Genomic DNA, 23,135 nt, shown 5'->3' with positions numbered 1-23,135 from the left:
CTTTCTTTCTTTCTTTCTTTTCTTCTCTCATCCAGAAAATTCCATTACTAATTTAGCTGTTTTCCCTGTAGCCTTATTTTTATGTCGTTTTCTTCCCCCTTGCTCTATGCACTCCAGGCACATAAATCTTACAGTTCTTTTTTTCCAGTTTTATATTGACATACATCACTGTATGAGCTTAAGGCATATAACGCAATGGCTTGATTTACATATGTTGTGAAAGGATTATTGCAATAGCTTCAGCTCGCATCCATCATAATCTTTTAGTTCTAGAATGGGCTACACTTCATTCTGTCTCAGAAAGTTTGCAAGCCTCTCATCCTGAGAATTTCAGATAAAATGTCGTGTTGTCAAAAAAGCCTTCCCTGATGCCCTGCCTTCCGCTCTCAAAGTTCACTCTCCTTTTCTTTGATAGCTTAATTACAGTTTTTAGTTCTGTGTCACTGCTCTTGGCTGACTGTATCCCCCCTGCGCCATATGCTCAGATAGGAGAAGAAGTCCTCACCCTGCATCGCCCAACCCCCAGCAGTAGCTAGGTAATGATGTAGCTGTTGAATGAATGAAAGAGATTTGAGGGCAGATGGTTAGATATATAGTGTTTTTATCGTTCTTCATTCATTATTTTGTCAAGTTTTTTCTAGTTATAATCTTGAGACATCTTAGTACGGATATTTTAAAATACTAGATGCTTCTTTCAAATAGTTCATTGTCATGCCTTTGAGGATTAATAAATGGTTGTATAATTACAGATTTAATTTTAAATTGCTTTGCTTTGCTTTTAAATCAACTTTATAATATATAGTTCTTGTTCTCCTGTGATTGGGAATTTAATGAATTGCGTATTTTAATTAATTCCAGGTCATCACAATGTCAGCTTCATCTTGGATAGTGATTATGGAAGGTAGGTCATTTTGTAAATAATAATTTTCATAATTGATTCAACTGGGTAAATAAAATAAAAGTATATATTTACTTTGTGCTATAGGTCCAGAGATTAAAATCTAATCACTTTCTTCCTCCAAATTAACATTTAAGAGGTCTATCACTCCCTTTCTCTATATTGTGCCTCAGACACAGCCTTTCAACTGTTGGGAAATGTAGCGTTACCTAAAACAGCAAATAAATCTTTGATTATGATATTGAAGGGGTTCTTTTATGTCTTACAGCTCTCTGACTTAATTGTAATTCTTTTGATAACTAAATAGTTCAGTTTTGATTTGAGCTAATATAAGAATAAATAAAATCCCATGGTTAGTATTACCTGATAAAGGTGTTCATTTAAAGTATCAAGACATATGGAGTGATGAAAGATAGTATTTACAGCTCACAGTTGTCCATCTTAGCACCATATGTTCATAAATTTAATTCACCATTTTTAATTAAGCTAGAAATTAGTTGCAGATAGCCTACATCCTAATTTCACTAAGAAAGATTACCATATGTTTATAGAAATATCAGAATATGCAAATCTTAACACATGTTGCAAACCTTCTATCATAGACAATCATAATAAAGAACATTTAGTGGCAAGCATGGTGCTGAGCACGTTACATATATTGTCTGTTTGAAGACTCCCAAAGAACCTATAAAATTGAGTGTTATCATCCCCCCTGTGTTGCACCCTGGGAGAAATGAGACTCAGGAAAGTTGAATAATTTGCCCATGGGTATTCAGCTAGTTGGAAGCAGTGCTGGTGTGTGAACACACGGCCCAGCTCCAGACCCTGAGCATATCATTCCAGTGCTCTGCCAAGAGTGGTGGAGGGGTTCAGCCACAGAACCACATCTCCTCACTACTTAACATCCTGACACAGGACTCTTTAACCATGGCAGGATTACCCCACTTCTCTGTGCATTTGCAAACGTGTGGGGGGCATGTTGGCCGTCACAGTATCTAGGGCATGCTAATGGCCTTTTGTGGGATGGCCCGAGATGCTCCAAACCTAAATGAATTATTCTGCCCAAAATGTCATAGTGTCTCCCAATGAGAAAATGAACTGGTTAATGGAAATCTAAATAAATCACAATATTTCACCATCCAATACTAATAAAGCTGTAGTAGATCAATAATAGGATATGTCTGTTGATTTTTTTGTTTCTGAAGAGAGATGAATGATTAGAAAAGATTGAAAAAGACTAAAAAGATTGAGAAGAATGGCAATATTACAATCATGGTAGATGTTTTTTCTGGTTAGTGCTCATAGACTGCAAGAGAAAGATGATATTTGGTCCCTGCATGCATGCAGCTGCAATTGAGGTGGTGAGCCCAAATCCAGTATCATTGTATTTAAAGATCTTCTGGTTCCAGACACCTAGAGGCAATAGGTTTATAACAAGATGATGACTAGGTTGCATACTTTTTAATAGTCCAATATAGACTGGACCAAAACCAGGAAGAATATTATAATTCAAGGGCAAACCATAGTGGATGGTATGTAAATGGTACTAAGATTCACCTTTGTGATTTACATGGGGCAAATGACTTAGAGTCTGATGATTTACCAGTTATTTTCTGCAAGGACATGACCTACATACATATAACTTGATACGATTGGGGCAATTGGATTTTATTGGAAATATTAGAAAATCATGTTAGAAGTAATAATTATTGAGTTTTAAATGATTTCCTGAACTATATATGCTTTTTTTTTTTTAATGTTCTCATTGTCATTCTTCTTCAGGTGAAAAAGATGAATTCTTAGTTCTGAGTCTGTATGAAAGGTATTAATTACCAAATCCATCATGTATTTCTCAAAGAAATAATTATCCAAAAAAAGGTTTGAGTGATCAAGCTTGAGTGTGATTGATAAGGATATTTAAATCAATGTGTTGCATTAACATGCCCTGAAACTTTCCATTTTAAAAAGCCAGAAAATCTGCACATAATATAAGCAAAAATACATCTTAAAATAGTTGATTTTGTGATCTTAACTTATAATTCTTTTTCTAAAGCCAGTGGCTGTTCTTTTGTATTAATGTTTCAGAATTGAGGAAACTGTGTTTCTATATAAAACAGTTTTAAGAATTTAAGATAACTGTTAAAAATGTGGCATTTACTACTTAAAAGCCTAGTTTCATGATTACGTGGCATTTAAAAAATGTTAAATCATTTTATAAATTAAAAAATCCATATTTTACAAACTTCAGGAGCATTCCTGAATATCAAATGAACCAATTAAATACCATTGTGGCTCCCATTCTGTATTTCTTTTAATAGCTAACCTTCTCTCCTCTATTACCCCAAGTTCAAACAACAGCTGTTCCAAACTGATAAGGTTCAGATGAGGCTGACTTAATTGAGAAATGCCTAGTCATTATCAATGAATTAGTGAAAATCACCTCAGTGTCATACCAAATAAATTGCATTCAAATTTTATTTCAGGAGGCAATTTTCCCACCAACTTAAGAAGCAGGGTTAATTTTTCAGATGCAGAATCTGACCACAGACAATATTGTTGGAGCTGGCATCATTTCAGATCTTTGAGCAATCAACTGAAAGGCTCATAACGTACAAATATAAATCCAGTATGAACTTCTTAAGTAACTAATTTAACATACAGAATTTCCAGAGACTCTTGAGTCTTGCAAATGCACATTATAATGGTTGGGTTAGATTTATAGGAGTTTACGGTTGGTCTCAACCACAAGATTTGCATTATCCTTTTAGATTCTAGTTCAGTGTGTTATAAACATAATGAATGGGTTTTGAGTCTTAACATTTGAATTTCTTAACTTCTCTATTACGAATTTCATTGAGGTAATTAAGGAAACAGTATTTAATTTCTAGGATCAGATTCCTCTCTTCCTTGCTCTCTAGACTATGGAATGGCAAGTCTGTATCCATCAAAAAATATGAGTAGGTTCTATGTTTATAAATCACCCTTAGTGATTTAAGTGTGGTGGATTATTGTTAACCTGCTTTCATTCATTGTACTCTCACGCAGATTAGTGGCAGGAGAAAACTGTGTAGGACAGAGGTGAGAAGCCAGGGCTCAGCACTCAAATTGCCTGGCTTCGAATTCTGTTTCTGCCACTTTGTGATCTTGAGTAAGATAAATAGATATTCTGAGTTGTACCTACCTCATGGCGTTGATGTTAGGATAAAATGGCATAATAAATTAAAAGCTTAAAAAACTCTTAGGTTAAAAGCTTAAAAACTTTAGCATGATATCTGATAAGTGTTCAGTAATGTTAGTTATTCTGATGCTCAATGGGTTATAAGAGAGGAGAGTGGAGGGTGGTTAACACGAAAGCCTTCATGAAAGGTGATCCTGTTTTTTCTGTTAATATGAATTCTTTATTGAGGTATTATTTGCATATAATAATAATAAAATGTATATGATTTAAGTGTGCAGTTCAGTAAGTTCTGACCAATGAATATTTGAGTATTTGTATACTTTTATATTTATGTAACCAGTCACTGTATCAAGATGTAGAACATTTTTATCTTCTCCAAACTTTCTGTCCCGCTCCTTTGCAAATTATGACATGATTTATATCACTAAAATAATAACATTTTCCCAAAATAAAGTTCATTTTAAAGTAAGGATTTTTACTTTTTTTTTAACACAGGAGTTTCCCACAAAAAATGGCATATTTTGTTTCTTCTCTAAATAAAATTTCAATGTTTCAAACATATGCAGGTATGTGAGCCCTCTCACTGTGTGTGTGTGTGTACGTGTGTATGACAGAGAGAGAGAAAGAATGAGAGAGACAGATGTGTGTACTTCATTTCATCAAAGCAACGACAATAAGGACTTAAGGCATCCTATATTATTTTAGGTACTGCTGAAAAGGAAAAACACCAAGGATGGGGAGTCTAGTAGGAAGCTCTAACATTAAGCTAGGACCTAGAAAACTATCTTTTTAATATAAGGTTGATTGAGAAACCAGCTCATTACTCTAAAAGAGACAGAAGAGAAACTTGCATGTCTCCACTTGGGCTGTTGGTCGAGGGAGGAAAAAAAAAATCTCCATTGTCAATTTAAACTACAAGCCAGTATTCTCTCAGATTTATGGTCTCAGTGTGGTCCAAAAGAACACCCAGGCAGATTATTATTTATTTTAACTTATAGAGATCTAAGGTTGGTAGACTCCTAGGAGAATGCTGGAAGCAAACACAAATCCTTCTGGAAAAATTATGCTTCATTCTCGGTCAGGAGTGATAGAGTGCACATTCAGATTTCAAAGATGTTCAAATGTGAAAAAAAGTGTCTTGGAATCAATCAAATATGATATATCATGGCTTGTTCTATTTAATGTGCAACTCATACGTAAAAATACATGGACCTTTGATAGGTAGAACTAATAAGAAAAAATTTTAATAAGAATCTACAATACATCATGCACTGGGCTATTTTACTAATATACCTAAAACTTTTATATATGAAACCAGAAGACTTCCAATCATAGTTAATGTATTACTAAATGAGAAAAGTATAAGATGGCCCAGAAATAGAAGAAAGATTTATTCTTTAAGAGCATACGGGAGAAGAGACTCTTCTCCTGCCTTCCTGTGTTTTCTTTTGGAATCAAACATTTATACTCTTCCCAGATTTTCCTTAATTCCTGCATCCTCCATTACCAGCCTCTTAATACCAGTCATCACTAAAACCTGGTCCCCATGAGATGTAGGGCTCTGTGAAAGCCATGTTAATTGTCCTCTTTGCAGGATTGTATCAGAGACAAAATTGAAACACCCCGTTCATTCATTCAGTCCACCCACTACCTATGATGTGCTATGTGTTAAGGCTAGGTAACTTGGAAATTGATAAAAATCTAGCATTTGGGTTGATATGTAATATTCGTGACATTTTATTTAATGTGCTTCTCCTCCCTCTCTCCAGAGGTCACTATGATTTCCCCTTCACGAGGAAGCATTCAGGGTGGCACCATGCTAATGATAAGTGGACGGTTCTTTGATCAGACAGATTTCCCTGTCAGAGTTCTCGTTGGAGGTATTTCTTATGACTTTTAATATATTACGTTAGAAGAACAAATCCTGGCTTTTATTTAGTAATTTGTAAGAAGAATAATAGTCTTTTTTCAATTAATGTATTAAATTTAAAGCTGAGTATTTTCACATGGGCATTTGGTGCTGAGGCATGATACTTTTCCCACTGGGACCTTCCAGTGCGGGCTCTTCCAGTGAGAGCCTTACATGACTACGACTTGGGCTCCGAGGTCATCACCAAAGGGCATTTGTATGGTGTCGGTGTGGCTGCCTTCCACAAAATCCTCACCACACTTTGAGACACACGTATCCTTTATTTAACAAACTTTTAAATGTTTGAACTGTTGTTAATTCTCAATGGGTTGGTTAGTTATGGGAAAATTTAAAGTATTTGGGGGTATTCCTGTCATTCCCTTTTCATTTATTGTGACTTATCTGGACATCATCAGGAATCACCGAGGATATTGGCCTTGGAAAGAGCATTAATTGATGTGTTATATTTTTACAAATGTGCATAAGGCTTATTTTTATGTATCTAGTCTAGGTCTGTTCAAGGTAAGGAGCCGTGCAGCTCAAAAGGGAGATGGGAGATGAATATAATAGTGAGGATCTTCCCACTCAGTCAAAATGACCTTCCCTACCTTGATCGATTTTGGACATCATGGATTTATTCAGCAACTTTTCTGTAGGGAACAAAATATAAGGCTTCCCTCTGGACTTAGAAGTGAAATCTTTAACAATGACATAGTTTTATCAAGTTTTTTATTTTGTTTCTCAGAAATCACAAAATTGCCTAACTCAGACTTGTGATGTTTTGCCAGGAAAACGTTGCCGTGTAAAAGTATGGCAATTAACGAGTGATAAGCTTTAACGGAGAACATATAAAGGAAATGAAGAAGCCCTGGCTTTGCTTCTTGCTTGTGCAACTTGGTCTTCATCAGAAAGTACTTCCAGATAAGTGGATTGCGATTTGCCTTCTGGAGCTCTGTAGTAATAGCTCTGCACCTTGCTTCTCTCTAGGTCAAGCCTGTGATATTTTGAATGTCACAGAAAATAGCATATGCTGCAAGACACCCCCTAAGCCTGAAGTTCTCAGAACTGTCTATCCAGGTAAGTAACCAGAAGAGAGAATGGCCATTTCTGCATTTACATAAGAAGACAGATAGATACCATTAGTCCTTTAGTCCATTCGGGCTGTTGAAACAGAACACCACAGACTGAGTAGCTTATAAACAACAAACACATATATCTCACAGTTCTGGAGCCTGGGAATTCCCAGGTCATGATACCAGCATATTGGGTGTTTGGTGAGGACCTGCTTTCTCATAGATCGGCACCTTTTTGGGGCTAGAGAGCTCTGTGGGGCCTCTTTTATAAGCCCTCATTCATGAGGGCTCCGCTCTCATGACCCAAACACCTCCCAAGGGCCCCACCTGCTAATGCCATCACATTGGGCATTAAGTTTCCACATCTGAATTTTGGAGGGGATACAAACATTCAGCCCATAACAATTAGTAACAAAAAATATTTGAACTTTTTAGCATTTGTAGTGAGAATTATAATACATTTCTTCCTAGTTTTTCTCTTTACACTTTCTGGATCAGGGAATATTTGTATTAAAATAGCTGCCTCAAAGCTACACCATGGAGATAAACTCAGCCTGAATTCCTGAAACACCCTACTGAAAACGGCACATCTCTATTGAATGAGTTGGATGGGGACTTTATTTCAGATTAAATGAGATTACTAAATGTTGGTGCAGGCCCCATGGACATTTTATAAATGCCTTTTTGTGGTTAAAAAATAAATGGCAAAGGTTAAATCCCTCCTTGTCTAGAATGTTTTAAGAGTGATAACAGGGGATAAGAGAAATGGAACTCAAAATTCTTTCCAGACTTTGGCCCATGGCCCACAGTAAGCGCTTGACATCTGCAGTGATAACACTCACTGAGAGGCTGTGCATGGGTTTGAGGGTGTGTATCTCATATCTTGTGCACACATTGGAATTGGCTTATGATTGTATCACTGGTTGGCATTTGAAGCCAAGTAAATTTTGTTTATCAACCTCTTAAATTTTCTTGTTTGGAATGACATTAGGAGAAAAAAATGCCCTGTTTTAAGAGAATACTTTGATAATCACAATTGGTAACTTTAATAAAGTTGTATGTATCAGAGAACACTGCTGCTGCCAAAGTTCGAGGTGTCCAAGCTTTTCTCCAAAGAAACTCAGCTGAAGAGGACGAGCCATCATTTGCTAAATCTAGCCACTCCAGAGCAGCTTAAGGCTGTTGGAAGAAGACCTGAGTCTGATTGGTGTAGTTTAGGGAAGAAAAAAAAAAGTGAGATGGCTCCCTTATGATTATGAAAAACCTTAATCAGAGTTTACATTGGCAAGTGTAAGTTCACTTTAATGAGAATTTTCTCTCTGTCCAAGAAGGAGAGGAAACCATAGAACAGAAGTAACGTTAAAAAGAAGAGAAAGAACAAATGCTGACAAAAATCTTAAAGCCAACACAATCCATTCTTTGATTAGTTGCAAACCATTAACTGAGTAACTTTTGTTTGAGAGAGTAATCAGGCAAAGATTTTGAAATTAAATGGTCTGAATCATAGATTTTTGAGATTTAACTGTATAAAGCAACATCAGTCATACCACAGGTAATAGTTATCATATTATTATTATCTTAAGTAAAACAGTACTATCTAATCCCCATAGCAACCATGCAAGTAGTAATATTACTGCCATTTTACATATGTAGAAACTGAGGTGCAAATATGTGAAATAATAATAAATAAATTGTAGTCTCTCTTAATAGCTCTATCCTATGGGTACAGGTACATGTATGGGTATGTGTAATTGTTTTGTTTGCAAGCGTGCTCTTTAAACACGTGAATAGCAATAGAATATCTAAAACCACCACCCGAGTACAGGGCCATTGAGACATCACATCAACATTCTGATGAGAGCATTCTTTTATTTTGTCGTATTCAGGCGGGAGAGGCCTAAAGCTTGAGGTATGGAATAATAGTCGGCCGGTGCATCTTGAAGAGATACTTGAATACAATGAAAAAACACCAGGGTACCTGGGGGCCAGTTGGGTCGATTCAACTTCCTATATTTGGCCCATGGAGCAAGACACATTTGTTGCGCGCTTCAGTGGGTTTCTGGTGGCTCCAGACTCTGACGTCTACAGATTCTACATCAAAGGCGATGACCGTTATGCTCTGTATTTCAGTCAGACTGGACATCCAAAAGATAAGGTAGGGAAGCTACGGAATATTATTTAATATTATAAAAGCCATATGACAAGCTTTTTATGTATCTCATTTATGAGATGTATTTTCACACGGTTGGGTTTTTGGCTATTTTAACATGTGTAATGTGACCTATAAAGTCACCATAGAAAACCCATCACCTAAAAAAAAAATGTTTTCCTGTATCTAAATTTTCTCTGGGAAGGAAAAACATGTTTCCTTTAAAGATTATTTTAATTATGGAAGAATTTTAACCATCCATAGGAAATTTGGGAAAGAGTAAAAATAGTTCACTCTCCTACTAGAAGTATTTCACTATTATGTGGTTATGAGATTGAAGTCTATCACTTCTTTTTGTGTCTGTTTTGTTTTTTATATAAATCAGATCTTGTGTCCAATTTCATAGTCATTTTGGTCACATATTAGTATTTCTACATTAAATATTTATTAAATAATTTTCACAACACAGTTTTGATGACTAAATAGTGTTTTATTGTCTAGGTTTACTAAACCTGGATAACTTTGTGCATACAGATTAGTTTTTGGCTTACTTCTGACTTTTTATGACCACAAATAATACTCTGCTGAATATTTGTGTTCATTAAATTATTCTGCATTTTAATTATTTCTTTAGGAGAGTTTTGCAAATGTGAAATTAATAAATTAATTCAAAAGAACATTTTATGACTCCACGTATATGGCAAGATTACCTCCCAAACGAGAGGAACAAGTTTAAGTTCCTGCTGTAATATATGAATTCTAACTTTACTGTAGCTTTTCAGCGTGTTTCCTCCAAGGATGGTATAGTCATTCCTGATGGGAAGCCCAAGGTCTTCTCATGCTAGCATTCAGACCCATTTCGTGATCTGTAGCATCTTTCAGACCTACTTTTAGTGATCTCATTTGGATTAAATCCCTAAAACCTCTCCACAGAGCAAAAGGGTATTTTATTTAATAATAACAACCTTCCTCCTGGTACGTATCTATTTTCCATTGCATTTCTAACTGTGGAAAAGCTACAGTCTATATGTATTCATGGTATAGTGGTGCTGATGTTAGTTAAGGCTGGAAGGTATGAAGTGGAAAATTTGATAATTTTTAAAAACTTTATTTCACCATGGATGATAGATCTTAGAAGAAAAATACGGTAGTTTCATATTTTTCTATTTATAAAATTTCTAGAATTGACAAATAATAAATGAAAATTAAAGGCTGAAAAGATCTATTAATAAGTTCTCCCTCTGTCTCTCTCTCTCCTTTGTCTTTCTTTTTGGGGGTAAGGTGAGGATTGCATATCATTCTTCCAATGCCAATGATTACTTTTCCAGTCCAACACAAAGATCAGATGAGATTCATCTTCAGAAAGGAAAAGAGTAAGGTTTTTTTATTTTTCATTAAATTGTTGTGTGGTATTTAAAAACTATAAGTTTATACCTAAAAATATTTTCAATTTGTTTTATTGCTGGAAGTGATGTTAATTTATTGGCTTAATTTATAATTTGTCATTCTTCATAATTTTGTTAAATATGGTTTCTATAGTTTCAAGAATACTGGCATTCAGCCAACCTGGGAAATTTGATATCTAAATTTTCCCTGTTGCAGAAATTATAATTTTGTGAAGTTTACTTAATCCTGTTCTTAGTTTCTTACTAGGACCTTTCCGTCAATCCAGCCATCTAATTTCCCTGCTCAAGCACCTGAGCTCTTGAATATTTCTAGAGAAAGACCACAAAACCACATGTGTTGGTACCACAGCTAATATATATTTAATATTCATTGATTTATTTTAGACCCTGAGCCAGGAAATTTAATACAAAAAAATTAAAATATACTCCCTGCCCTTAAGGAATACAACACTTTGTGCTGAAAGGTCAATTCCAGGGAGAAAATGGGAGTATCATTCAAAGAGCAGATAATCGCATTCAGAAAGCCATTCAGGGTTCCTAGAAAGCAGGGAGGTTAAAGACATGGTATATTCAAAGTAGCTAAGTTTCACAGAGGTCAGTAGATTCAGTGAGATCATCTCCCATATATAATTTGTATCTGTTAGGTTTTGCTGCATAAGAAACTACTCCCCCAAATTTAGTAACTTAAAGCAACCCATTTTTGTGATTGGCTCGGCTCCTTCAGCTGGTGATTGATGGCCCAGGATGGCCTCACTCATGTGTTGGGAAACCTCAGTTTGCATGGTTGGAACTTAGATATTTGGGATGTCTGACTCCACATGGTCTCACATCCCAGAGGGCTAGGCCAGGTTTGTGTTACATTGGTGAATGGGTTTCCAGCAGTAAAGAGAGCAATTGTTAATTGCACGTAGACTTTTAAAGACTCTGCTTGTGTCACTTTGCTAATATCATTTTGGCCAAAGCAGACGGCCAAATCTAGATTCAAGGGGTGAAGAAATAGACTTTTTGTTTTGTTTTTTCATTTTACCATGCCACCCTTCCAGACATTGAGATTATGCCCACAGACAGCACCATGAAGATCTGATGGAGCTAGACAGAGAGGGTTGGGATCAAAGGTCCCTGAGGGCACTCATACTCAGTTTTCTCACTGAAGTCTTAGTACTAATGACATGGAGAAAGCATCCCATTCTCTTTCTCCTCTTCCTCCTCTTATCACTTCTTTATATACTTAAACATTTGCTTTTTTAACCACGATCACTGGGCCGACTCAGGGTAAGCGGAGTACCTAATTAATCCCTACTGCTATTAAGTGTTAATACACCTTCAGGCTTTGCCTTGGCCTTGGAAAATGCGTTTAGTTTATCTGCTTGGCAGGAGCACAGAGCTTACATGAAAGTGACTAGTAACACATCTGCTATCTGATATCCGTCGTCCTGCAAGGTAGCTTGGAATTTATACACTGACACTTATAATGATGGCTGTGGATTCTGAAATTGAGGCCACTCTAGCTGGCTTATTGCACAGTGTCCCTGGGACCTTTCCAAAGGTAGCTCATTTGCCAAATTCATCCTACTCAGATAATATAACCCCATCTCTAAATGCTTATCTTTTTGGTTACCCTGTTCTACTTTGAATCATACCTCAGTTACTAATTTTTAAAAAACCTTTCAATCTTTAAAACTCTCTTAGTGTCTGCTATTCATATGAGCAAAGAGAACAATAATATATATTTTGTGAAGATTAAAAACAATAATGTCTGCAAAGTGCTCAGTGTCTCATACATAGAAATTACCTAGTGGATGTTTTTAAGCTGCTAATAAGGATACAGAATTTATGGTTCTTTGAGGTCTGCTTCTTAGTGTTGCCTACATTGATTTGGCAGAGCTGGCAAACAGGTTCTCCGGGCAGCCAAGAGCCTGATGTAATCCTCCAATATCAGTTCTATGAGGGGGATGACCCATCTTCCTAGAAAGATGAGGGGTGATACATGTCGCTCATTCGGAAGCTTTCATGAATTGTGAATACTTAATCTTCACATCCAAGAGGGTATCTGTTGAATGATGTGAGGCAATTTAGAGGAACTCCCAGCTAGCCTCTCCAAAGATGGGGGCAGTGGTGACATTGATAGAGATTTGGGTAGGTAACCAAGAGCTTTTCATCACCTGTAACAGCTGGTCAGTGAATGCCTTCTCCTGGATAGGCGGTTGGATGATCCAGCTTGTTGGGGGGCCCTAATCAATCTGATCAGTAACAGTTTCCTGAAGCCATGTTTTATTTCCCAAGTTAAAAGTGGAGCCATTATTTAAGGAACTAGAGAGAAACTTCCATCGCTGAGACATTTAACCACTCCGAAACAAAGTACGTGATACGTCTAAGTCTGCCTGTCATTTTCTTGTACATATTAAAGTATTTAAACTCCACACGCCCTCTGTGTTTTATGCCAGGGAGTTTGCATTATAATGTAAATGTAATTTTGTTTTAAGCTCCTTGAGGATAAGGGGTAGTAGCTGTTTCAATAAATATTTACTGACAAAACTGAATGAATTAGTCATGAATGGGGACAACTCCATATCTCTTGTGTAGGTATCCTACATAATTCCTTTCATTTTAACAAACCACTATGAAACTTTAATATTTAAAATCAGGGATACTAAAAAAAAATAAACGAAATAAAATCAGGGCTACTACAATATAAATCATTTAATAGGCAGGTTTTTTTTATATAGTGTTATAATTTTATTCACTGGAAAAAATTTCCTATTTTCCAGATATTACATTGAAATCTTGCTGCAGGAGTATAGACTGAGTGCCTTCGTTGATGTTGGCCTGTACCAGTATAGAAATGTCTATACAGAGCAGCAGACAGAAGATGCAGTGAATGAAGAACAAGTTATCAGGTCCCAGTCGACAATTGTCCAGGAAGTCCAGGTTTGCCGTGATTATAGATCTGCCTCGTAGAAAGTAAATGTTCAAAGATAGGAGCTCTATTTGGTTATTACTTTTACTCAGGAAGATACTGTTTGGGGGCAAGGCAGTCGTGGAAGATGATTGACTTTGTGACTTAGAGTATCTGTATTAAAACTCAAGAGGCTGTTATTTGATACGAGTGAAACTTTGAAATATTTTATCATTTACGGTAAAATAGAGCAATCAGAAGGCATTGAGTAGTTGACTGTCATGCATTTAAAATGTGTTTTTCTATACAGTAAAGATATGTTTTTTAAATTGGGAAATAGGTTATAACATTGGAAAACTGGGAAACATCTAGTGCAACTAATGAAGTTCAGAAGATCACGGTAACCAGCCCCTGTGTGGAAGCTAATTCATGTTCACGCTACCAATATAGATTAATCTATAACATGGAGAAAACTGGTAAGTTGTAAATAACAAAGGAGATTTTATTTCTCTTCATCTATAAATGAAAGTATAAAAATTTGCTCTAGTCAAATTCTGTCTGGAAAATACCATTTTAATAGTATACTAGACAAAGAAGCTAAAAATATATTGTGAAGAAAAAGACTGGGATAAAAAATGGCATCAGTAAAAACAACTTCCTGATATATGATATCATTATCTTTCGTAAGGCTCATGATAAATGTATATCTAAGTGCATATAAGGAATTTATATATCTGTGACTCACAGGTGTAAGTTAAGATAATAAGAATTAAATTCACCATTACAGAGAAGTAAATATTTCTTCCAATTTCTCAAATTAAGTGATAAAGCTATGAGACACTAATTTATCTCTTAACAAAGACATTACATCTCAATATTTTATAATAAACCTGAAAATATAATTTTTGCTATTTCCATTAATAGTTTCAATAAGTAAATATTGATAGATGCTTACTGTTTTCCGAACACACTACTTATTAACTATGGGAATAAAAAAAAATAAAATATGATCCTGCTCTTCAAGAAATCACAATCCAATTAAGTAGTCATAATTACTGAACTCGAATTAGTTTCAAAACAGTTTCACTAAGTGATAACATATGATACAGACTATGGGCACCTTAAAAAATTCAAATATAAAACATCAGTGCTGGCTATGGTAGTGCAAAAAGATTTTGACTATTTTTTTTTTTAATTAAAACCTCTAATCATTTGACTTTTTTTTTTAATCCAAAAGTCTTGCTACCTGGCGATGCTTCTGACTTCATATTGCAATCAGCTTTAAATGACCTCTGGTCTATAAAACCGGATACAGTTCAAGTAATAAGAACACAAAACCCCCAAAGCTATGTTTACGTGGTAACTTTCATATCAACTCGAGGTAAGCATATGTATCATTTTGTACTTCTGTTAGGTTTTTTCTAAGAAACAAATTTGTATCTTGTACAACTCCACTGAAAAAGATAAAAACTCCATAAAATGACAGAGGAAAAGAAGTGGATACATAGCCTCGACTAATTTTAGGAGAAATAAAAATCAAATGGTTAATTTTTTCTATCGTAATTCACTTTAGTTGTGTTTTAAGTACTGTACAACTCCAGTGTGTGGGAAATACACTGTGTATACTCCAGATGCGCTATCTGGAGCCTGCTTTAATTTAGCAAAAATCAGTGAACATGTGAATTCTGGAAATAAAGTTAAGTAGTTAGTATTTCTCAGGAGACACTAGTCTGGCCAGATCTTGCCTGATGAAAGGATTCTGTGGTCACATCCATATGGGAAACTGCGTACGTCAGCTTCTTCTTGAAGACTGACAGAGCTCCTTAATATTAAAATCCCTGAGGATTCCTACAGTGAGAAAACAAACATACAAAAACAAAAACTGAAAGAAAACATTTCACCTGTGTTTAATACAACATTTTCCAAAATTTTTTGACCTCTCTCCTTTTCAAGTAATAGCTGTTAACTTCCTGTTAATGTTTTGCATTTTCAAGTTTTAAAGCCAAGTTTAGCAACCAAGATTAGTATTTGGGCTGTCTAGCTCAAAAATAGGTCTCTGAATATCTATTTTTTTTTACTTTTCTTTGGGCCATCATTATTTTCCGATTCATATAACTAAAATGTTACCTCATTGTTTATGTCTCATTTTGTACAATTGTTAATTTGGTTATTGAATGGAGGGCAAAGAATTTTATTTAACATGAATTGAAATTCTAAAAATTTCCCAAAGGTTAGATTGTCGAAATGCTGCATAAATGAAGAGATGATTATCCTTGTTCTCCCAGAAACATACTGATAGTTTAGAGAGAAATCTTAAGTCTTCTGCAGCGACCTTAAGAAATAAATGGTACTAAAATCATAATGGGGCAAATTCTAGGACATTATTCAACAGAGAAGGTCAGTGGGATTCCACTGGCAAAGCATCTTCCCAAAGCAGAGATACATCTGAGGACAAGCCCTTGTTTCTTTCAAAGTGAGATTGTATAAACAGGCCTCATAGGCCTGGGGCTATCTCCTGGAATTCAGCTTTGTGCTGTATTCATGTTTAAAGAAAATAGCAATATCCCAGCCTAGCCCTTTATACTACAATAATGGTACCAGGACAAAACTAAGAGAATTTTTGGAATATCCCGCTGCTGGCCCATTGATCTTTACCACATGGTCCCAATACCCCCTTCTGTTTATCTCATAATCCTTTCTTTTAAGCCATGAAAACTGAACCTTAAATGAATAGCACTTTATTTGCTGTTTTGCTATTTCTGCTACAGTTAAATCTGCTCAAACTCGAGGATCCACAACTTCTCCATTCATCCTTTTTTTTTTTTTTTTTGGTGATAATACAACTAAATAAAACTAATTTTGTTTACTTTAAATGTCTATTATGGATATGTTGGTATTTTATTAATTAACATCTTCAAATTCTGTTTGGTACTTCATTGCAGGAGACTTTGATCTGCTTGGTTATGAAGTATTTAAAGGGGACAATGTCACACTGACTATTATAGAACAAATCAAAGGAAAACCCAGTTTGGACACATTCACACTGAACTGGGATGGGATCACTTCTAAGCCTCTGACCCCATGGTCATCAGAAGCTGAAGTATGTTCTCTGTTAACAATTTCTTAAGGAAAAAGCTATTTAAACATCACCTATTAAAAAAAATTACCACACTTTAAGGAGTGGTAATATGCTCTTTTACTTGGCATGGTGGGTTGGAGCCAACCCATAGAGAGCAGAGACGGGAGGAAACATCACAGAGACAGAAGGTTTGGAAGGGAGTTCTTAGAACTATGTCAACAGGATCCAGTCTGTCTTCGTAGGGGGCAACTGTTCCTGTAGAAAGAATGTTTGCTTGGGAGTTACTGAATTTAGACAACTACCTGCACAATGAGTTTAAGTTAATATTTGTTTGATGATTAAAGATTTTATATTATCTCCTTAATTCTAAACATTATATCGTGCTTTGCCAGAGAAGCAGATGTGGAAATTACAGGAGAACTTGTGAGTGTGTACCAATTCCTGAATAATCCAAAATGATTGATTATTTTTTAAATAAGCATAAATACAGTCTCATAGTATCTGAATTTCTTCTCTTGAAAAATAGAATGCATTAGAGTGTATAGTTTTTTCCAGTTAATTTTGAGTTGATTGAGAAAACTATTCATTTGGAACCTGTTTAATTGGGTGCTAATTCATTTAGGTTCGCCTCATTGCCTCCTTTAAAAAAACTGCTAAACAAATATGTCTACCTTATAACAACTATGTAAGCTGATATTGCCCAATTGGATGTAACTATTGTCATTCTAAAATAAAACTCTTGACAGAGTCATTGGACACTAAAATTATTACAAATGAATTTAAAATATTTAGGAAGTGATATCATAATGATGGCTAAAGTATAGGAATTATGTTATGCAAATGTTCTATTATAACTAATGAACGAAATTAGTGGTAGAATTGTGAATGTTCTAACTCTTCATGAAAAAGAAGTTACTGAAGCTCATATTGTTAATTCAGTTTCAGGCAGCCGTGGAAGAAATGGTTACCGCCAAGTGTCCACCACAAATTGCAAATTTTGAAGAAGGATTTGTCGTGAAATACTTTAGAGATTATGAGACTGATTTTAGCCTGGTATGGAATGTTAAATGAACTGTGAAACTGACCTGATAAGAATTCATATAAATGCTTGTAATTTTGTGATTTTCTTTGTACTGGCACTAATTCCTATTGTCAAAATTGCAAACATAATTTTGCTATACATTTACCGATAAGGTCTGTTTTAGCACTCCCTACATCATCATGTGATTCATTTGTGAAAGCAGCATTTCCACCACATAAGAAATTTCTTGATCAAGGGAAAGTAGACGAGATGGACAAATGTAAGATCTATAGGGTCTTTCATTTGTTTTCTGTACTTGGATGCAGAGTATATCCTGTTTCCTCATTGGCTTCAGAGAATACCATTTGTTTTGTTTTGTTTTGTTTTTTTAAAGATTTTATTTATTTATTTGACAGAGATAGAGACAGCCAGCGAGAGAGGGAACACAAGCAGGGGGAGTGGGAGAGGAAGAAGCAGGCTCATAGCAGAGGAGCCCGATGTGGGGCTCGATCCCAGAACGCCGGGATCACACCCTGAGCCGAAGGCAGACGCTTAACCACTGTGCCACCCAGGCGCCCCCCAGAGAATACTGTTTGTAATACAGCATTATATAAAGCAAATTGCTTCCCTTGAAACTGGAAGATTAAACAAAAAACCAAATGAATAAACAAACAAAAACCTGGCACACAGTGAATACTGAATAAATATTTGTGGAAGGAATAAATAAATATCCTTAAGAGTTCATGATATAAGGAGAAAGATAAGATTTAGGAAATAGTCAGATATAGGTACGAGGGATTATATGATTTTGGAGCCAAAGGAGTGATACAAGATGAGAGCTTCAGAGTTTCAAAGAGGAGACAGAATGTCTCAAGTTAAAGCAGCATGGGAAACAATGGATCCAAGTTGGAACTTGAATGAGGTGGAGATGTGGGGGAATAAAAGCAGGACAATAAAGCATATTTTCATTTGAAATATTATTGTTTCTGTAGGAGCATATTAACAGAGGGAAGAAGACAGCTGAAACTGATGCTTACTGTGGTCGTTATTCCCTGAAAAACCCAGCTGTGCTTTTTGACTCAGCAGATGTTAAACCAAACAGACTACCATATGGAGACATTTTATTATTTCCTTATAATCAGGTAAACTCAACAAAATGATATGCTAATTTAATCTGTAAAATACCTTGGTAATAAAATTTCATGAAATTTTAAGACAGGGAAAATTGCTAGTCATGTGAAATCATGTCACATTGGACAAGTACCGTGGTTGACATTCTGGTATTTGTGATTTCATCTTCTTTTGGTTCTCAAAAAAAAAAAGAAATTTAAGAAAAATATGTAGTATCATACACATGTATTCTGCTTTATCTTATAATTTCAGAGAAAATTATTTGCACGTAAATTTGAATACCAAAACCATTACAAATGTGCTGTCACTTCAATATTCCTTCATTTATTAAGAAGAACAAAAAATGGATAGCCATCATAGAGTGATCTTGGGTATCCAGTCAAGGACAAGTGAAGGAAAAGCGTGAGCAGTGATGGTAGTTTTAGGATAGGTATTTAAGACTAGCCATCATGGTCTTGTTTACCCTTTTTCTTGTTTTAAAATTCTCAAATTGTGATGCACGTTCTCAAGTTCTAAGTCCTTTGTTTTGTTTTGTTTTCACATTGCAAAAATTTTATTTGGAAAAGATTTTTAAAACTCAAGTTCTAGTTCTGAGTATATTTGGTATGCTTAAGATGTTGTAGACCATTAAAATTGGTGTTTAATTACTATTTTACAATGACATTCATCTCCAATTCTATCTAAATGCTCAGCTACCATTCATATTCCAGTTAATCTACTGGAGTGTTTATCTTCTGCCTGTGGGTGATGGGCTTTTAAATTCACTGCGGATAGAGTTCAGTTAGAGCTGCATTTAGACGTTACATTGCTCCATGTCTACAGGGAGTGGATTATTTCCGTTTTTAAGGAAACCATATCTAACAAAACATTAAAGAATTAATCATTATCGTAAGGTCACTTCAACTAGACTTCCTCTTCTAGAAAATCTTCCCCAATTTTTCTGTACCTAATTGGCTGAAATTAATTATTCTTTCTCTGTGTTCTGAAACATTTTACACAGAAAGTTCTCAATATTTATTTATTGGGTTGAATTAATTTGAATTGCTATAAAAGAACTTAAAGGTAAGATATTATTATTGATTTCTTTTTTACTTTCCTGTGTAGTTATGTTTGGCATACAAAGGATTCTTGGCAAATTCTATTGCTCTGAAATTCCAATACCAAGACAGAAGCAAGGTTATGAGAAGCAATGATATACAATTTACATATAACTTTACTAATGGGAACAAGTAAGTTACGCTATGAATTTAAAACTGAAGTCGGGCGCCTGGGTAGCGCAGTCGTTAAGCGTCTGCCTTTGGCTCAGAGCGTGATCCCGGCGTTTCGGGATCGAGTCCCACATCGGGCTCCTCCGCTGGGAGCCTGCTTCTTCTTCTCCCACTCCCCTGCTGTGTTCCCTCTCTCGCTTGCTGTCTCTCTGTCACATAAATAAATTTAAAAAATCTTAAAAAAAAAAACAAAAACTGAAGTTATACTATAATATATAAACTGAAGGTAAAACAAGCCCACTTTTGTTAGTCTTTTTTTCACTTTTGTTGGTTTTTTTAAAATCATGTGCATCATAGATGTGACTGCAGTTTTCCTGTCTTCTCCATAAGCATCCTAGCAGAAATAGTTGTGCCAAAAATACATCTATAGATTGTGAAAATAAAAATTGGTCTGGTGTTATCACCCATAACTATTGAAAAGACAAAACAATGGTAAATTTTATAATTTAAATCATGTATTATTAAATCTAATAATGTTCCTGCTTACTGAAGGAAGGTAGAAAGAGACTGCTTTATCACAATATTGTCATTAGACTTTGATCACTGCCAAAAAGGTGCTTTCTAAGTGTGAGTGGATAAAATAAAATATTTCAATGAATATTCCAAAATTAAGAGAGAAAGGAGACTTTTTAATACTTGGTTTGCCAAAAGTTAGACACATAGAAATGAAAGGAGAAACTATAAGGGGAGAAACTAAATGAGCCTAGAGAAAGCTGTTTAATGACTATAATTGCCATGCCCTCAAGCACAATTTAGTTCTGCATAATTGTGTTTTGATTTTTATTAATTGGTATATATTCTGAAATTTATGTCAATCCACTTTTGCATTTCCACATTCAATACACACGAAAATTTCACATACAATAAAAGTAATAATGAAGACACCTTCACACACATACACACTTTTTTTATTTTTAAAAAGTATTCCCCGGGGTACATATTGCTATAACCATTCCCTGCATACTTGAATTGAACAATAGAATCACAATCTGAGTTTTGATGAGCACCACCTGCACGCGTTTCCCTCCTCCACTGTAAGAGGATTTGGGGATGTTTTACAGATCTCGGTTCTTCCATGTTGGTCAAACCATCACTTACCATATTTGCTAACAGGTCTTTCCTTTTAACTTGTAATGTATCTGCTGTGAGGTAATTTGAAGATGCACTAAATTTGATAGAACGGATGGGCTTCCTTTACCCTAAATGCTGTGAGATCTGTAAGCAATAATTTCTTTATTTTTAAAGGAATAGGGTTCACTGGTTAAAACTATTGCCAGTGAAGGCAAAGTAAACTCTCCTGCTCCTATTGGGTATTTCTAGATCTGCTTTTATTTAGGTCAGGTCATCTAGATCAAATAGATGTGTTAGCGTTAGATTATTTTCAGGACAGTGTTAGTGTTAGTGTTAGCGTTAGACATGCCATTTCCCCCAAGAATCATTCTATAACCTTCCAAAAGCAGCGATGTTTGTAACTGTAAATCAAGTTTCAAAATCTGAAAAGTTAAATCTGATTTCTTTTAGAAAACACTATGATCTAGCCACAAAGGCCATGTACTGTTCACTTAACTTTTGATACCATTGTATCAAATATATGTATTTGATATGTTTTGATACCATGTATTTTGATACCATTTGTAGTCTCCTTTTGTCTGATAAAAGATCCTGTTCAGTAAATCAAATTTTCTAGGTAGTAGATTTTTAAACTTCAGAATTTTGTAATCAGAGTAGAATTCTACCGAGACCCTAAGTGCTTTTTTCATATTTTCTTAAAGAGCACTTTTTTTAATAATAATATTTTTTTATTATATTATGTTAGTCACCATACAGCACATCCCTAGTTCCTGATGCAAAGTTCCATGATTCATTACTTGCGTATAACACCCAGTGCACCATGCGATACGTGCCCTCCTTACTGCCCATCATGAGCCTATCCCATTCCCACATCAGTTTAAGCTAAGCTTTGTTGCACTAAGGGGGATCCCATGATGACTTTATAAACCATGAAGGAAATTAGAATAAAAGGTGCCCAAACACACTAGTCAGTTAATAACTACAGTCGTAGCTGATGTAAAGATTATTGTTAAATTGTATTTAGTTATTTCCATGGCAATATTTATCTCTTTGTTGCAAACTCATAGCTGAATTGCTTAATTATAATTTATGGAATTCCGATGCAGTTAATATTTAGTGCAAAATTTGCATCTAAATTACACATTTAAAAGGTATTGTATTATAAATCACATAGCACTTTCTTGTCACTTGGAACAGTAGACAGTGCAACTCCAGTGACTCTTTTGGGAGTAACAAGTTTCAGTTTTGTTTCTTAGTACCAAACTGAATTTACTGTCCTATCCCTGACATATTTTACCAAAATAGTTTACTTTATTCTTGTGTCTTGTTTTTATTTACATTCTGTACACTGAGGTGCATGCTCCTTAGTTTCCTTACCTATTGCGACAGAATATTTCATGTCCCTATGGCCACTGCTAAGGCTATAAATAAAAGACAACCTGTATTTCTATGCAACATTAAATCTTTTACTACCAATTTAGTTTCTGTCTGCTTGTTATGGCTGCTTTTCTGTGCTAACGAAGTATGCTTAATGGTCTTCTTGTGGGAAAAAACACTTGTACTCCTTGAGATTTTAATGTTTTTTTATAGTGGATTGGTTTACATTAAACATTACAACTGACCTATGTACCTAATGAATCAACCGTATTTCAGGTGGACCTATACTTGCATAGACCTTCTGGACCTCATACAAACCAAATACACTGGGACAAATTTTTCTCTTCAGCGGGTTGGTTTCCAGAAAGCAGCAGCATCACAGTCCTTCTATGTAGACGCAGTATACATTGGACAGACATCTACAGTCTCGGCGTGGGATGGTATGTTTCATGTCTAGTTAAGCCTTCTAAGTCTCTTGTAGTAAAATCTTACCATGGAAATTATTTATATTCTTTAATTTAGGTAGAAACCTTAATCTCTAAATATTTATGACTCATTCTTTTATCTCAATGTTATTACTTAAAGCATATTATTTTTTATTCTAAAGATAAATGTATCCGTAATTTAAACTCTGTCATTATAGCAAGAATTAGTCTTAATAGTCCTGGGTTCTGTTTAC

The 23,135-nt window shown here is 35.2% G+C and overlaps 1 protein-coding gene across 6 annotated transcripts in view; it reads left to right on the top strand.

The window, feature by feature from the left end:
• PKHD1L1 (PKHD1 like 1) overlaps nucleotides 1-23,135 on the top strand; it is a 148,683-nt gene that overhangs the window by 18,621 nt on the left and 106,927 nt on the right. For all 6 annotated transcript variants that reach the window (XR_006781065.2, XR_015725752.1, XR_006781066.2 and 3 more), the window contains exons 9-22: nucleotides 859-901; nucleotides 4,572-4,642; nucleotides 5,846-5,956; nucleotides 6,973-7,062; nucleotides 8,945-9,213; nucleotides 10,489-10,580; nucleotides 13,382-13,541; nucleotides 13,850-13,985; nucleotides 14,747-14,890; nucleotides 16,452-16,609; nucleotides 17,528-17,641; nucleotides 18,602-18,751; nucleotides 19,845-19,969; nucleotides 22,733-22,896. Coding sequence is in view for 3 of the 6 variants with exons in the window: in XM_045805776.2 (XP_045661732.2) it covers nucleotides 859-901; nucleotides 4,572-4,642; nucleotides 5,846-5,956; nucleotides 6,973-7,062; nucleotides 8,945-9,213; nucleotides 10,489-10,580; nucleotides 13,382-13,541; nucleotides 13,850-13,985; nucleotides 14,747-14,890; nucleotides 16,452-16,609; nucleotides 17,528-17,641; nucleotides 18,602-18,751; nucleotides 19,845-19,969; nucleotides 22,733-22,896 (1,827 nt within the window). In the remaining 3 variants the exon portion in view is untranslated. The remainder of the gene's footprint in view (nucleotides 1-858; nucleotides 902-4,571; nucleotides 4,643-5,845; nucleotides 5,957-6,972; nucleotides 7,063-8,944; nucleotides 9,214-10,488; nucleotides 10,581-13,381; nucleotides 13,542-13,849; nucleotides 13,986-14,746; nucleotides 14,891-16,451; nucleotides 16,610-17,527; nucleotides 17,642-18,601; nucleotides 18,752-19,844; nucleotides 19,970-22,732; nucleotides 22,897-23,135) is intronic.

Source organism: Ursus americanus, chromosome 9 (genome assembly GCF_024610735.1).
Source record: "Ursus americanus isolate L20-20 chromosome 9, mUrsAme1.1.p, whole genome shotgun sequence".
Classification (NCBI taxonomy): Eukaryota; Metazoa; Chordata; class Mammalia; order Carnivora; family Ursidae; genus Ursus; species Ursus americanus.
This window is presented reverse-complemented; position numbering and strand designations above follow the sequence as displayed.